Below are 12,502 nucleotides of genomic sequence, written 5' to 3'. Positions count from 1 at the left end.
TATGCTACTATTTTTTAGTTTCTTACTACCGATATCAATTAAACAATTTTAATTCGATTAAAAAGTTTTAAAATTTAATGCAAGGTTCAGCAAGTGTTGATCTTATAAACATTTAAGGTTCAAATCTTCACAAATTTTGACATTTATAAAAATCTCGAAAATGTACAAATTATTCGGTAGTTAATTCATAAAATTAACAGTTTTTATAGCTAAGGATTGAAAATTCATAAAAAAGTTCCATGTAAATAATTCATACTTAGACCATAAAATCAAAAAAAAATATTTTTATATTTTCAGTTTTTTATAGTTATTTAAAATTCAGATTTGGACGAAATTAAAAATTAAAACCAATAATAACAATTTTAGTAATTTTGTTCTAATTTAAAATAGTATGTGTGGATATGTCAAAGTTTTAAATTATATTATTAAATTTTATACAAACAGTTTTTCTTATAATTAAATCACTGGTTTCAAATTGAATACCATCCAATTTCCATTACACTGACCCATTTATAACCTACTGTACAACAGAGCGGTACCCACTTGTTGCTCTTTTTTATTAATATAAATATATTTGTGAGATGAATTTTATTATTTTAATACATTTTATATTATTATTGACTGGGGCAACAATGAATTGTGCATTAACATGATGAAATAAAAACCTTTATTATAACATAATTAATTTACACATTAAAGGTTAAAGGAAAAGGATTTTCTTATTTTGTTGTAATTAAAAAAGAAATGACTGAAGATACTTGAAAATTTCACTGAATGTTTATATTAGCATTTTCTATACACCATAACATTTTGAAAATATTTTGACTCTTTTTGAGCTGTTTACAGACATTGTCAGTTTTCAATTTTTTTAGTTTTTTTTTTCTATAATTGTCAATAAAATTGTATTTATTGGGTAATAATACGTGTAAATTTAATACAAGGCTCCTGATATATTGTTACAATAGCAATTGAAAAATATTAAAAATACATATGCACAAATTGTTTTTATAAACATTTAAAGTTCGAATTTCGACAAAATTTAATAATTATTTTGTTGTTGAAAATGTATAAAATGTTCAACTTTTATAGCTTAGGATTAAAAATTTAAAACAAGGCTCCACGACCCACGTAAATAGGTTATACATAAATTAATTTATTCATAGTGGGGCAGTGGGGCGGGTGTCTATGTACCTATACCTATTTGAAAGCAATGATAAATTATTAGGCGTATTGCATTCGAAAAAGGATTATTAGAAAGTCTGTTGACTGTAAGCACGAACATGGATTATCATTTATCGATGTCTGATTACAAACTACAAGCATTTATTTTAATTTCATTTTTGTTCGCATTTTTCTGTAGGTAAAATAGGTGGGTAGGTAAGGTACCTATACTTGAATTACCTAGGTACTTCAAAAGGGAATTACCCGTTAGCACCAAAAAAAATTAATTCGTTTTGTGTACAGTCTATATTTTGTATCAAAATAAAAAAGGTATGTTTTTTGAGACATCCTAATTGTGTCAAATTTACCTAATATTATAATTTATAGACACGTTATTACACTTATAACACTTGTAAGTTGTAAGTTGTAACTCATAATAAAGTTATTTTTATAAGCCTATAGATTTAAAAGTTTTGTATAATAATATGTCTCTAATATAGTATGATTATACTTAATATCACACAATCATACTATTATTATTATTACTGACACTTCGCGTAGATGCTATATTCATATTATTATCATATTGTATTTATGTTATATACGTGCTACAGAAATGTATTAAATTTTCCACTATCGATAAAGGTCGAACCATCTATTTTTTTTAGCTATCCCTATAATTAATATATTATTGTACAACTGTCAAAACTCACATACTGTCAAAAAGTGATTTCCTAATACCAATTTGTACAAAAAAAGGTGCCAAGTTTTGTTCGGATTAGGATATTACAACTCGAGTCAATAATTATGTAGAAAATATGATATCGTTACATGCCGGTATACACGGGTGTTTAATGGTTCAAACTTAAACTGAAACGTTTTCAAACAATATTATTATTCAACATGCAGCTATTATATTATATGAAAATATTATATTATTATTTTACCCATGTATAATACAATTTTGAATTTTTTTAAATATTATTTTGTATTAACTATTCGACTATATTGACGTTCGCACGTTCTACACAATACATGCATATTACCTATACCCGCCGTGGAATAAGATCTTGACTGCGCGGCGGACCGTTTTTCGTCGGTTTCGCGTAGCCGGTTTTTGATTGGTTCCCCGAAGTGGTCGCATTGACAAGCGGTGCGGAGGAAGTTGTTTCGACTGCGCGACCAGCCATGATCTTATTCCACGGAGGGTATATTATATTATTATTATTTACAATATTCTTGTATGGTTAATATAACTGTCCATGTCGTATCCGCCGGTGTAATGCGTTATTTTGTCATATTTTATTCAGCAGTTTTTGTTGCCTTTATTGTTTGATGGCTTATATATTTCTTGGAACATAATATAATATCCGTGTAGCGTTTATACTGCAGGTCTACTCTGTATAATTGACTAACGAGTTTTTTCATTTAAAATATATATTTTAACGATTTTTTAGTCGTTAAATCTGTAACAATTGATTAGGTATTCACTCGACAAAACGAAAAAAAAAAGAAACAATATTTTTTTGTTTTCACAAAATTTATTTAATAACAAAAACAAAAAATAATACAAAAATGTATAAACAATATTTTTCAAAACAGAAATAGTATTTTGATTGAAAAAAATTAGCACATTGGCTATTAATAATATTAAATGTTCATAATATCAAAAGGGCCGAGAATAAGAAAAAAAAAATCGAAATTTACAATATATGAACAATTTGAAATAATTTAAAGAAATAAAAGGAAAAAAAATACGTCGGGCAGGACACAATCAACAAGGGGGAGAGGATGCAAGATGGCGAATTTTGGTGCGGATATATGCAATGTTATTGGCCACTGGTCACCTCTGCACATTCTCCGACCTATCCCGCGGGTTGACGAGTGTCACTGGCGCGTTTGCTCGGACGCTTGACGACCTTGCCCAGCCGGCGAGGCTAGACCGAGACGGCCATGGGAGCGACCACGGTTGACGGCGACGGACGGCGGCTAGTGCGCGATGTCGTGCGCGTCGGCGGTCGACGGCGCGACGACTCGGCTGACGAGTGACGGACGGCGAAGACCAAGACGCGGAGCGAGCGAATTGAGATTTTGTGCTGCGGAACCGGCGGGGACGAGCGAAGAGACCGATGTGGGATAACCGCTGGGCGAAAAGGCGAGAGTCAGCGGACTACAACGCGATCCTTGACTCTCGGTAATTTTCGCCGCCGCGGTGAAGTCTCACGCCGCCAGACCCTGTGAAACAGTTAAGTTTCCGCGAGTCCGGCACCACTGACGTCCCCGTGTTCCTGCACGCAAATCTCCATACCACTCACCCCGTGCCGAAGTCTCCGCCGCTGCCGTCGTACCGAGTCGCCACCGCCGTCGTACCGGTCGGTGTACCGTCGGGGCGGAATCGTTGCCCGCGCCGGTACCTCTACTATAGCCGCCGTGTCGTCGCCGTCTTCCGTTGCCGCCGCTCCACGTGACCGTAACTGCAGTCGGGTGCTCGCCGAGCCACCACAGGGTCTCGCGCGTCATCGACGACCGAGCGCGCAGACATAAGAAGAGTAACCAGACGCCCGAGGTATCTATTCGTCGCTTTCGTCAGCGTAAGTGCGCTCATTCCATTTTGTTGACTACAATGTCTTCTGAGATTTCGAGCAATATGGCGTTTACCGCGTCGCGGTAGATGTTATAATATGGTTAGTTGCCATCTTTTATTTTTTGAGTGAAGACAATATGTACGTGTACGTTAGGATTGAATTGAGAATTGGTAATGAGCTAAATACAATTAATATTCCAACGCAGAGACCGATCTCCGAGAAATCTCCCAGACGACGACGTGTATTACCTACTAGCCTGCAGCTAGTATGTTTATTTTTCTCGTCGGCCCGCAGCATTAGAAGAATTTCGAGCGCGTTAATTTTTATTAAGACCATTATAATTAGGTAGGTAGGTATTGATATAATATTATCTAACCTAATCAATGGCGTACATACGGGGGGGGGGGGGGGGGGTTCTCGGGTTCCCCCAAGGAACCAAAAAAAAAAAAAATTAGTGATATTATTGATACATTTCTTATTATTAATCATCCGTGTATACACAAACATATGTCATAATAATATGACTATTGAGTTGACACTATAACTTTACCAACAGCGAAAAAAGATTTCATAATATTAAGATTTGTATATTTATTCTGTGACTTAGGTGATCTTTTATATATGTTTCGGGCAAAGTAGCATAATCCAATTAGATTTGGGCACTGTAAGTTAAATATTGAATATATATTAAAAATCGTATAAAACATCTTACTGAGTACTTAAATAAACATAAAAAAAACTTGAAATAGATGCTTCAAATATTAGTTGCCTATTGATAGTTAAAAACGTATGACTGTAGATACTTGAAAAATTCATTGAATGTTTGTATTAGCATTTTCTATCCAGGATAACATTTTGAAAATAATTTGACTCTTTTTAAGCTGTTTACGGACATTGTCGGTTTTTAATTTTGCAAAATTTTTTTCTATAAATATCAATAAAATTTTATTTGTTGGGTAAAAAAGCATGAAAATTGAATGCAAGGCTCCTGATATAATGTTACAGTAGCAGCTTAAAATATTAAAACTACAAAGGCACAATTTTTTTTTATAAGCATTTTAAGTTCAAATTTTGACAAAATTTATCAAATTTAAAATGTATTAATTATTTTGTAAGGTTAGGTAAACATTTATAAAAATTTATAAAATTTTCAACTTTTCTAGCTAAAGATTGAAAATTGAAAACAAGGCTCCACGTAAATAGGTTATATATAAATTACTTTATTTACAATAATATCATCAAATATACTTAGTAATATCATAGGCTGACTGACCGTTTTCACACAGAATCGTTTTTCTTATACAATGATATTATATCATTAAATTCAAATTTAACACCATCCATTACAGTGACCCACTAGTAACCTCCTGTATAGCAGAGCGACATCCACTTAGCCACCTTTTTAAATTTCAAATTTGATAAAGGTTGTCAAAATTAAAACTTGAAATGCTTATAAAAAAAAATTTTGCAATTTTTTTTTGATAAAGGTAGATAATGTTATAAGGAATCTTTTATTACATTTTCAAATCTTAGATTTAAAAAAAAAAATTTTCAACTAAATTCTCAACTCAAAATAATTTTTCTAATTTTCGTGATTTTTCCGTATTTTGTCAAGATTCGTACTTTAAATGCTTATAAAAAAACTGTGACTAAGGATTTTTAATATGTTTCATCTGTCCTTGAAACAATATAATAGGAGCTTTCTATTAAATTTTTAAGCTTTTTTACCCAACAAATAAAATTGTATTGATATATTTTATAGAAAAAAAAAACTAAAAACATTGGAAACTGAAAATGTCCGTAAATAGCTCAAAACAGCTCAAAAAAGAATTATAAGAATAAAAACACCTATTATCAATATATTGTAGAAGAGATGTATAAAAAGGGGTTTATTATAGGTAGGCCTATGCACGGCGTTGTTCGTTGGTAGTACACTAGTACCGAGTCACGATTCACGGATCCACGAGTTGTGCCACACAAGTTGGGTTTCGTTAGGTTTAGTGAGGTTTAGTGAGGTTTAGTGAGGTTTAATCTAACCTAACGTTGCTGACGGCTTTGGACAGTATTATTACAATTTTTTTTCTATAAATATGATGATTTATTTTTAATAAGCATTATATTTAATGAGCTAAATACAAATATTCCAACGCAGAGACCGATCTCCCAGTCGACGACGTGTATTACCTACTGGCCAGCTAGTATGTTTATCTTTCTCGTCGGCCCGCAGCATTAGAAGAATTTCGAGCGCGTTGATCTTACTAAAATATGTTTGGATACCTGATGAAAAGCTTACATTTTCTATGTCAGGATTCAGGAAATAGAAATTTGAAATTTAAATTAAATCGGATTAAACGATTTCCCTGGTTATGTTGCAACAATGATCAAGAATCAAGTTTCTGGAGTGGTGTGCATCAAATATTGTGCTATATTTTGTCATAGTTAAATAATTTTACCGGCAAATGTGTCCATCAAAAACTCGGCGTATTAGTAACAAAAGTACAAAACTATAATATTGGAAATATCGGTTTTCAGTTAGTGTCAGTAGTTATTGGTCCTGGACTGGTGCCAGACACCAGTCCAACACTAACATTTGAATACGGCAAGATCATTGAAAGTGTCAAGTTTGGACACCGGTGTCTATAAAATAAATACGGACTTGTGTCTGAACAGTGCCAGGGGCGTATTTGTGTGTGTGTGTGTGTGGGGGGGGGGATTATGTATTTATATTATATATGTATAATATATTTTATAGCTATTAGCTACTATGGTAACAAACATATTGACTATTGTTTAATCATTATAATTATATAATTTGTACATGATCTTAAAGTATAACTGATAAAGTGACAAGATTTCATGATAAAAAATGTTACACTCCGTGAACATAAAAATTGATGTAGAGGAGATAGTTCATCAGAAATATTATTGAGTGGGCTATGATGTTCTATTACCTATAGGTAAATATAATTTCAATAAATGAAAAAAGGCAATAAAAATTTTCAACACACATAAAAACAATGTATTTTTTTTTGCTGAGAATTGCATAATTAGCGTGTATTGCAATTTGCAACCGAAAGTTAGATATTTGTTAAAAAATTGATTCAGCAAGTTCTAATCAAAACGTCGAAAATATGAAAAAATTGATACCAGTTATTTAATTTTTTTGTTAAAAGTATTATAATAGTTTTTTTAATTATTTAAAAACATATCATTTGGTTTTAACCCCCCCCCCCCCCTCCCTAGTTGATGGTTATAAGTATTTTTATATTGTTTTCTATAGTATAAAAATGGTATAATCATTTTTTCAGGTATATTTTCTATGTGCAGTTCCGACAACCTCACTTTTCATGATAATAGAGGGTTGAAAAAAAAGGCGACATTAATTGATAACGACACTTAATTAATAATTATTTATACTATTTTGTATGTTATTTCATATTTTTTGTCAATATTGTTATATTTTGTTATTATTATTTACCTCTGGGCTGGGGCGACGGTCACGGGGCGGAGTCGAGACTGTACGTGTAAGTAATTCAGATAAACTTATCGCGTTCCGAATTTCTGATATGCAGATAATAAATTAAAATATCACAGAAGACAGAACAGACCAAATACCAATAATATTATGCCGACTTCCATAAAATGTCAATGCGCCTTTGAACATGACCGAATATGTTTATAATAATTGCAATGACGTAATACACTGTGAGTACCTAATACCTACTACCTAAATCAATTTAAATCAATCTACTTATCGAACAATGGCAAAGAAAAACGTTAGAAACGTTATTAAAAAATTGGAATCGTCCAGTGTGTTGATCAATCCATCGAATCCAACCGACTACAAAGCGCCAAGTGCTTTCATTCAAACAGAAGCGAACAAGGATCCAGAACTCATACCGCACTGTTTCAGCTCATTTTGCTATTTGGGCCTGTTCGTGTGGCTCTTGTTGGATAGAAACTACAATTTATTAATCGATCGCAACTCAATGATCATTATTGTTACATGTTACACAATTGAATTCGCTAAATTTGCCTGCCATTCTTATCTAGTCAGTAGAATAACAAATCAAATCAAGCCAAAAGCCAATCCTATATTCTGGGCACTTCAATTTATAGTTTCCACTGTGCTAGCAGTGGGTGTATCATATTTATTTTCAATTCTCTTTGGCGCACCATTGACTACTAAACAAGAACAAACTTTTGTATTTTCTGTACTCGCAACAGCACTTATAATTACACCCACTGCCATTCAATTAGGATCAAATATATTGCCATTACTATTAACTGATTGTTTTGAAACAGAATTCGATAGCACTGTTGAAGTATTTGAAAAGAACAATTTTCGAGCAACAATTTTAGGAGGGTTCATTGGTGCAGCAGTAATACCATTCGATTGGGAAACTGAATGGCAACGATGGCCAATTCCATGTTCAGTTGGATTAATAGCTGGACATTTATTAGCTAATGTTTACGAAATAATATGCTGGCAGTTTAAAACATTGAAAAAATATTCTGTTAAAAAAAATAAATTTTGATTGTTATAGTTCAACAACTTTTTTGTTCATATTAGAAATGTACGACCAGCATTCGTACTTTTACATAGTAAAAAGAAACTAACTAGATATCCTATCGTATTAAATTGTTAATATTAAAAACAAAATAGTTACAAAAGTTTTAATTTTAGAAATGTTAAACCACTTTACTTAACACATTCATTGTATATCATATTTGTATATACTTGTTGTCTTGTTCCTGTGCTGAAAATATTTTTTAACAATTGAATAATTGCATTTTGATGTACGACTTGCTAGTACGTAGGAAATAATACTTATAGGAGACACTGACCAAAACCAAATAGTTGTAATGCTGACCAAGTTATAGTGCATTGATTAGCAAGGTACAAGACATTTAGCATATGTGAACGGTGCTGAATGACGCCAATTGACATTGTGCGCAATGACCGTGTTAATATGTAAAAAGTATTATTTCTGGTTTTATCTACATTATTATATATGTTATACCGCAAAGTTTTTTTTTTAAATTTTAAATTGTAAGCAATATTTATTTCAAATTTTACAGTTTTTTAATATTTTTTTTACTATTTTAACTTTCTGTGGTAACTTTTTTTTATTATGTATAACTTCAGAACAATCAAAGAAAATCCTTAATGTTAGATAGAAGTGCCCAGTAAGTATTCATGGTAACTTTGGAACACCAATCAACATAAAACAATAAATTATTCAGAATACTATTGAAACGGTTGAACTTAATATTTAATATCCTCGCAGCCAATGTTTTATTTATAAAAAATATTATACATTTTCATAAATAATTAACAAGTTTAATAGGTATGATAGTAATATAATGATAAATTTGTAGTTTTAACTTGTAGCATTATAATAAGTATATTTTTTGTTCCTTGGTTTTTACTTAAAAATATAATGATTTGTGAATCATTTGTAAAAATAAATAATTATTTGTTTTGTATTTCTAATATGGTTTTATTGAATACACATTTTATACTATTTACTTTTACTTTTATTTTGTAGTTTAATTCTGAACTAAAACTCAAGAACTGTACGAATACTGAAAAAAAAAAATGTAATTAATTTTATAGAAAACCCAATTAATATTATTATATGTTTTAAAATAACAACTACCTTTTTCCTGAGTGCAGTAATTCAAATCCTTCATTGATAGATTCAAATGGGAGTTTATGGCTTACAAACTCGTCTAACATTAGATTTTTATCCAAGTATTTTAAAACTAATTCAGGAATGCTCTCTTTACTTTTCCATCCTTGAAATAATAATTTTAGCATAATATTAGCATTGATTTTATAATACACAGATATCCAAAGGTAAATCTGGAAGAGTAAAAACAATTAAGATACCTCCAAATGCAGTTCCTTTCCATGTACGTCCAGTGACAAGCTGAAAAGGTCTTGTAGAAATTTCTTGACCAGCAGCAGCCACTCCAATAATTACAGATACACCCCAACCTTTATGACAAGCTTCTAATGCAGCTCTCTGTGAAAATAAATAAAATTACTTTTCCATGAAAAATGTAATATATATTTGTATTTCACTTGCCATTGTTTTAACATTTCCGATACATTCAAATGTATAGTCAAGTCCACCATCAGTCATCTCAATAAGAACATCTTGTATAGGTTTTTCATACTTCAACGGATTTACAAAATCAGTAGCACCAAATAATTTAGCTAAAAAGTTAGACAAATTATAACATTAATGATTTTTTGGGGCTTTTTATCTAATAGACAGAAATGATATACACCTAATTCAAATTTGCTTTCATTTAAATCCACACCAATGATTTTCTTTGCACCGGCAGCTTTACAACCCATTATCACTGCCAACCCTACAGCCCCTAAGCCAAAAATAGCACATGTTGAATCTGGTTCGACTTTTGCGGTGTTTAGAGCTGCTCCAAATCCAGTTGAAACACCACATCCCAAAAGACAAATTTTGTCAAAAGATGCAGTGGAATCTACCTAGATAAAATAATAATAGTAATTGATAATTAAATAACATTATTTTCATAAAAATGAAATAGTTTTTTTTACAGCTAAAAATATAATTTTACTGAGTTACTTATTTAGTTTATTTAATTTCATGATTTATATTTTTATTTATAAATTATTATAACTATAATTATTTTATTTTAATAATACCATGGTGTATATATTGTATAATATAATAAACTCAATGATAATACTTAATGTATACTAAGGCCACTGAGAGAACACTACTCCGTTGCGAGGGAATGGACGAGTTTTAGTCGCTGCCCAGAAGTGTTCTCTTGGTGATATTGGTATATATAATAACAACTATAATAATTTGATAATAATGTATTACCTTGCATAATGAAATATCAGCTACCACTGTGTATTCGCTAAAAGTTGAGCATCCCATGAAATGGTACAGAGATTGTCCTTTGCAAGTAAAACGAGAAGTATTGTCGGGCATTTTACCTTGACCTTGAGTAACTCTAATTTTACTACATACATTAGTTTTTGGAGATAAACAAAATTTACAATCTCCGCACTGTGGAATGTATAAAGGAATGACATGATCCCCTAAAACATTATTTTTAGCATATTAACATCAGTGAAAAAATGTTTAATAGTATATAATATCAACCTGGTTGGAATTCTACGACATTTGGACCAACACTTTCAACAATTCCTGCTCCTTCGTGACCCAAAATACATGGGAAGTTTCCTTCTGGATCATGACCATCCATGGTATATGCGTCGGTATGACATATAGCTGTGGCAAGAATTTTTACTCTAACCTCATTTTTCTTTGGTGGCGCTACTTCAACTTCTTCAAGAGTTAATGGTTTCTTTGCCTCCCAAGCAACAGCCGCCTTACATTTAATAACCTGAAAAATGAAATCATAACTTATTAGTATTTTATACATTACTATAAAATTGTATTCTCGATTTTGTACCTTTCCAACGGTATCTGCCATAGTGTTTGAATTATGCCTGGAGTTGCAATGTGTACTAGGACAATTATAATTGTAGGGTTTTATATAACTTATATAACTAAACAAAAATTGTTATACTGACATAAAGTGACAAGGCCACAAATTTTTAAGTTATATAAAGTAGAATACTATTAGTTTACATCAGCCATCAATTATTTAACTCTTATCAAAATTAACAATCAACAGTGCTTGTTATAAATGTATATCAGTGCATGGTACCAAAAGAATAATTTGTCAAGAATATTAAATTACCTCTAACAAATACTGAATAAAAACTATTGTTATATTATCTTTGTAAAAACATATCTATTTAATGGTTCTCAATAAATAATTATTTAAACATTAATATATGTGATCATATTATTGACATTTGCTTTTAAATGTTAAATGTATTTTTAAAACGAACTGACAATTTTCTGTAGGTGTAATATTATGCACAATACGATTATAAATTATTATAAAATATAGCATTGATCTACGACGGTTGGTAAATAGGTCGGAACCCTTTTGCTCACAAAGTTCACTTTCCAAAACCACCTCGGCAATTGGGACTACTTTCGATCGGTTCGTCTTTCCACTGAGCCGGAGCTTTGGCCACTATAGACAAAGCGTGTACGCCGGACTTGAGCTCATCCGTCAGTATCGCGTTTACCAAACGGTGTCTCTGTAACAAGATTAGGTTTTTTGATCAGGTTCTGTCGTTATACACGTACATACCTCCTATAAGACCTATACCTTAATCAAGGGCATGCCTTCGAATTCATCGGATACAATAACGACTTTGAAATGCGTTTCCGAGTCTTTTGGTACATTGTGCATGTGTGACTCGTTGATGAGTTGCAACACTTTTGGGTTGAATCGGTTTTGCAATTTCGTTCGGATACAATTTTCAACGCACTTGGATGCCGTCGACATCATAATGCTAAACTTGGGTCTAGTGATTAGAATTTAGAAAATTATATTCAGAAGAATGTCTTTTTTGTCAATAATTATGTTGCAGCGCTCAAATTATTTTAAAGCCATGGGTAAAGTCCTCTATAGTACTAAAGTTTAAGAATTCGTCTCGTGAACTTACAACTGCGAAGACGTGAATCGTGATTCGTGATAAACGATAACAAAGTGTAAACATTTACTGGTTAGTGGGTATAAACCCCCAAATATAATCATGTGTTTTGTGGTTATAGATTATACCACGGTCTTAGAATATACGGTCTATTATTTTTGGTCGGTATTTCGGT

The 12,502-nt window shown here is 31.6% G+C and overlaps 3 protein-coding genes across 3 annotated transcripts; 1 reads left to right on the top strand and 2 right to left on the bottom strand.

Moving 5' to 3' along the window:
- Positions 1–7,110: 7,110 nt before the first annotated feature.
- On the top strand, positions 7,111–9,243 carry LOC132947827 (phosphatidylinositol-glycan biosynthesis class F protein). Its single transcript, XM_061018054.1, has one exon. The coding sequence runs from the start codon at positions 7,508–7,510 to the stop codon at positions 8,282–8,284; it is 777 nt and encodes a 258-aa protein (XP_060874037.1). The 5' UTR covers positions 7,111–7,507; the 3' UTR covers positions 8,285–9,243.
- Positions 9,022–11,418, bottom strand: LOC132947825 (alcohol dehydrogenase class-3). The gene is made up of 8 exons (XM_061018053.1): positions 11,226–11,418; positions 10,913–11,156; positions 10,628–10,848; positions 10,047–10,263; positions 9,838–9,972; positions 9,643–9,774; positions 9,410–9,548; positions 9,022–9,335 (listed from the first exon to the last, which is right to left on the bottom strand). Exons 1-8 carry the CDS (start codon positions 11,244–11,246, stop codon positions 9,311–9,313), a joined length of 1,134 nt encoding a protein of 377 aa, XP_060874036.1. The 5' UTR covers positions 11,247–11,418; the 3' UTR covers positions 9,022–9,310.
- Positions 11,419–11,526: 108 nt separating this feature from the next.
- On the bottom strand, positions 11,527–12,370 carry LOC132947829 (bolA-like protein 1). Its single transcript, XM_061018056.1, has 2 exons — positions 12,000–12,370; positions 11,527–11,928 (listed from the first exon to the last, which is right to left on the bottom strand). Exons 1-2 carry the CDS (start codon positions 12,180–12,182, stop codon positions 11,785–11,787), a joined length of 327 nt encoding a protein of 108 aa, XP_060874039.1. The 5' UTR covers positions 12,183–12,370; the 3' UTR covers positions 11,527–11,784.
- Between the last annotated feature and the right edge of the window lie 132 nt (positions 12,371–12,502).

This window comes from Metopolophium dirhodum, chromosome 6 (genome assembly GCF_019925205.1).
Source record: "Metopolophium dirhodum isolate CAU chromosome 6, ASM1992520v1, whole genome shotgun sequence".
NCBI lineage: Eukaryota > Metazoa > Arthropoda > Insecta > Hemiptera > Aphididae > Metopolophium > Metopolophium dirhodum.
Note: the sequence above shows the minus strand (reverse complement) of the source record. Positions and strands in the feature narration are given on the sequence as shown.

Coding starts and splice junctions, on each gene's coding strand:
- LOC132947827 (XM_061018054.1), top strand. CDS start 7,508: ATGGCAAAGAAAAACGTTAGAAACGTTATTAAAAAATTGGAATCGTCC.
- LOC132947825 (XM_061018053.1), bottom strand. CDS start 11,246: ATGGCAGATACCGTTGGAAAG. Junction 10,264..10,627: donor CTGATATTTCATTATGCAAG/GTAATACATTAT, acceptor TATTTTATCTAG/GTAGATTCCACTGCATCTTT. Junction 9,549..9,642: donor GAAAGGAACTGCATTTGGAG/GTATCTTAATTG, acceptor TATTATTTCAAG/GATGGAAAAGTAAAGAGAGC.
- LOC132947829 (XM_061018056.1), bottom strand. CDS start 12,182: ATGATGTCGACGGCATCCAAGTGCGTTGAAAATTGTATCCGAACGAAA. Junction 11,929..11,999: donor AAGGCATGCCCTTGATTAAG/GTATAGGTCTTA, acceptor ATCTTGTTACAG/AGACACCGTTTGGTAAACGC.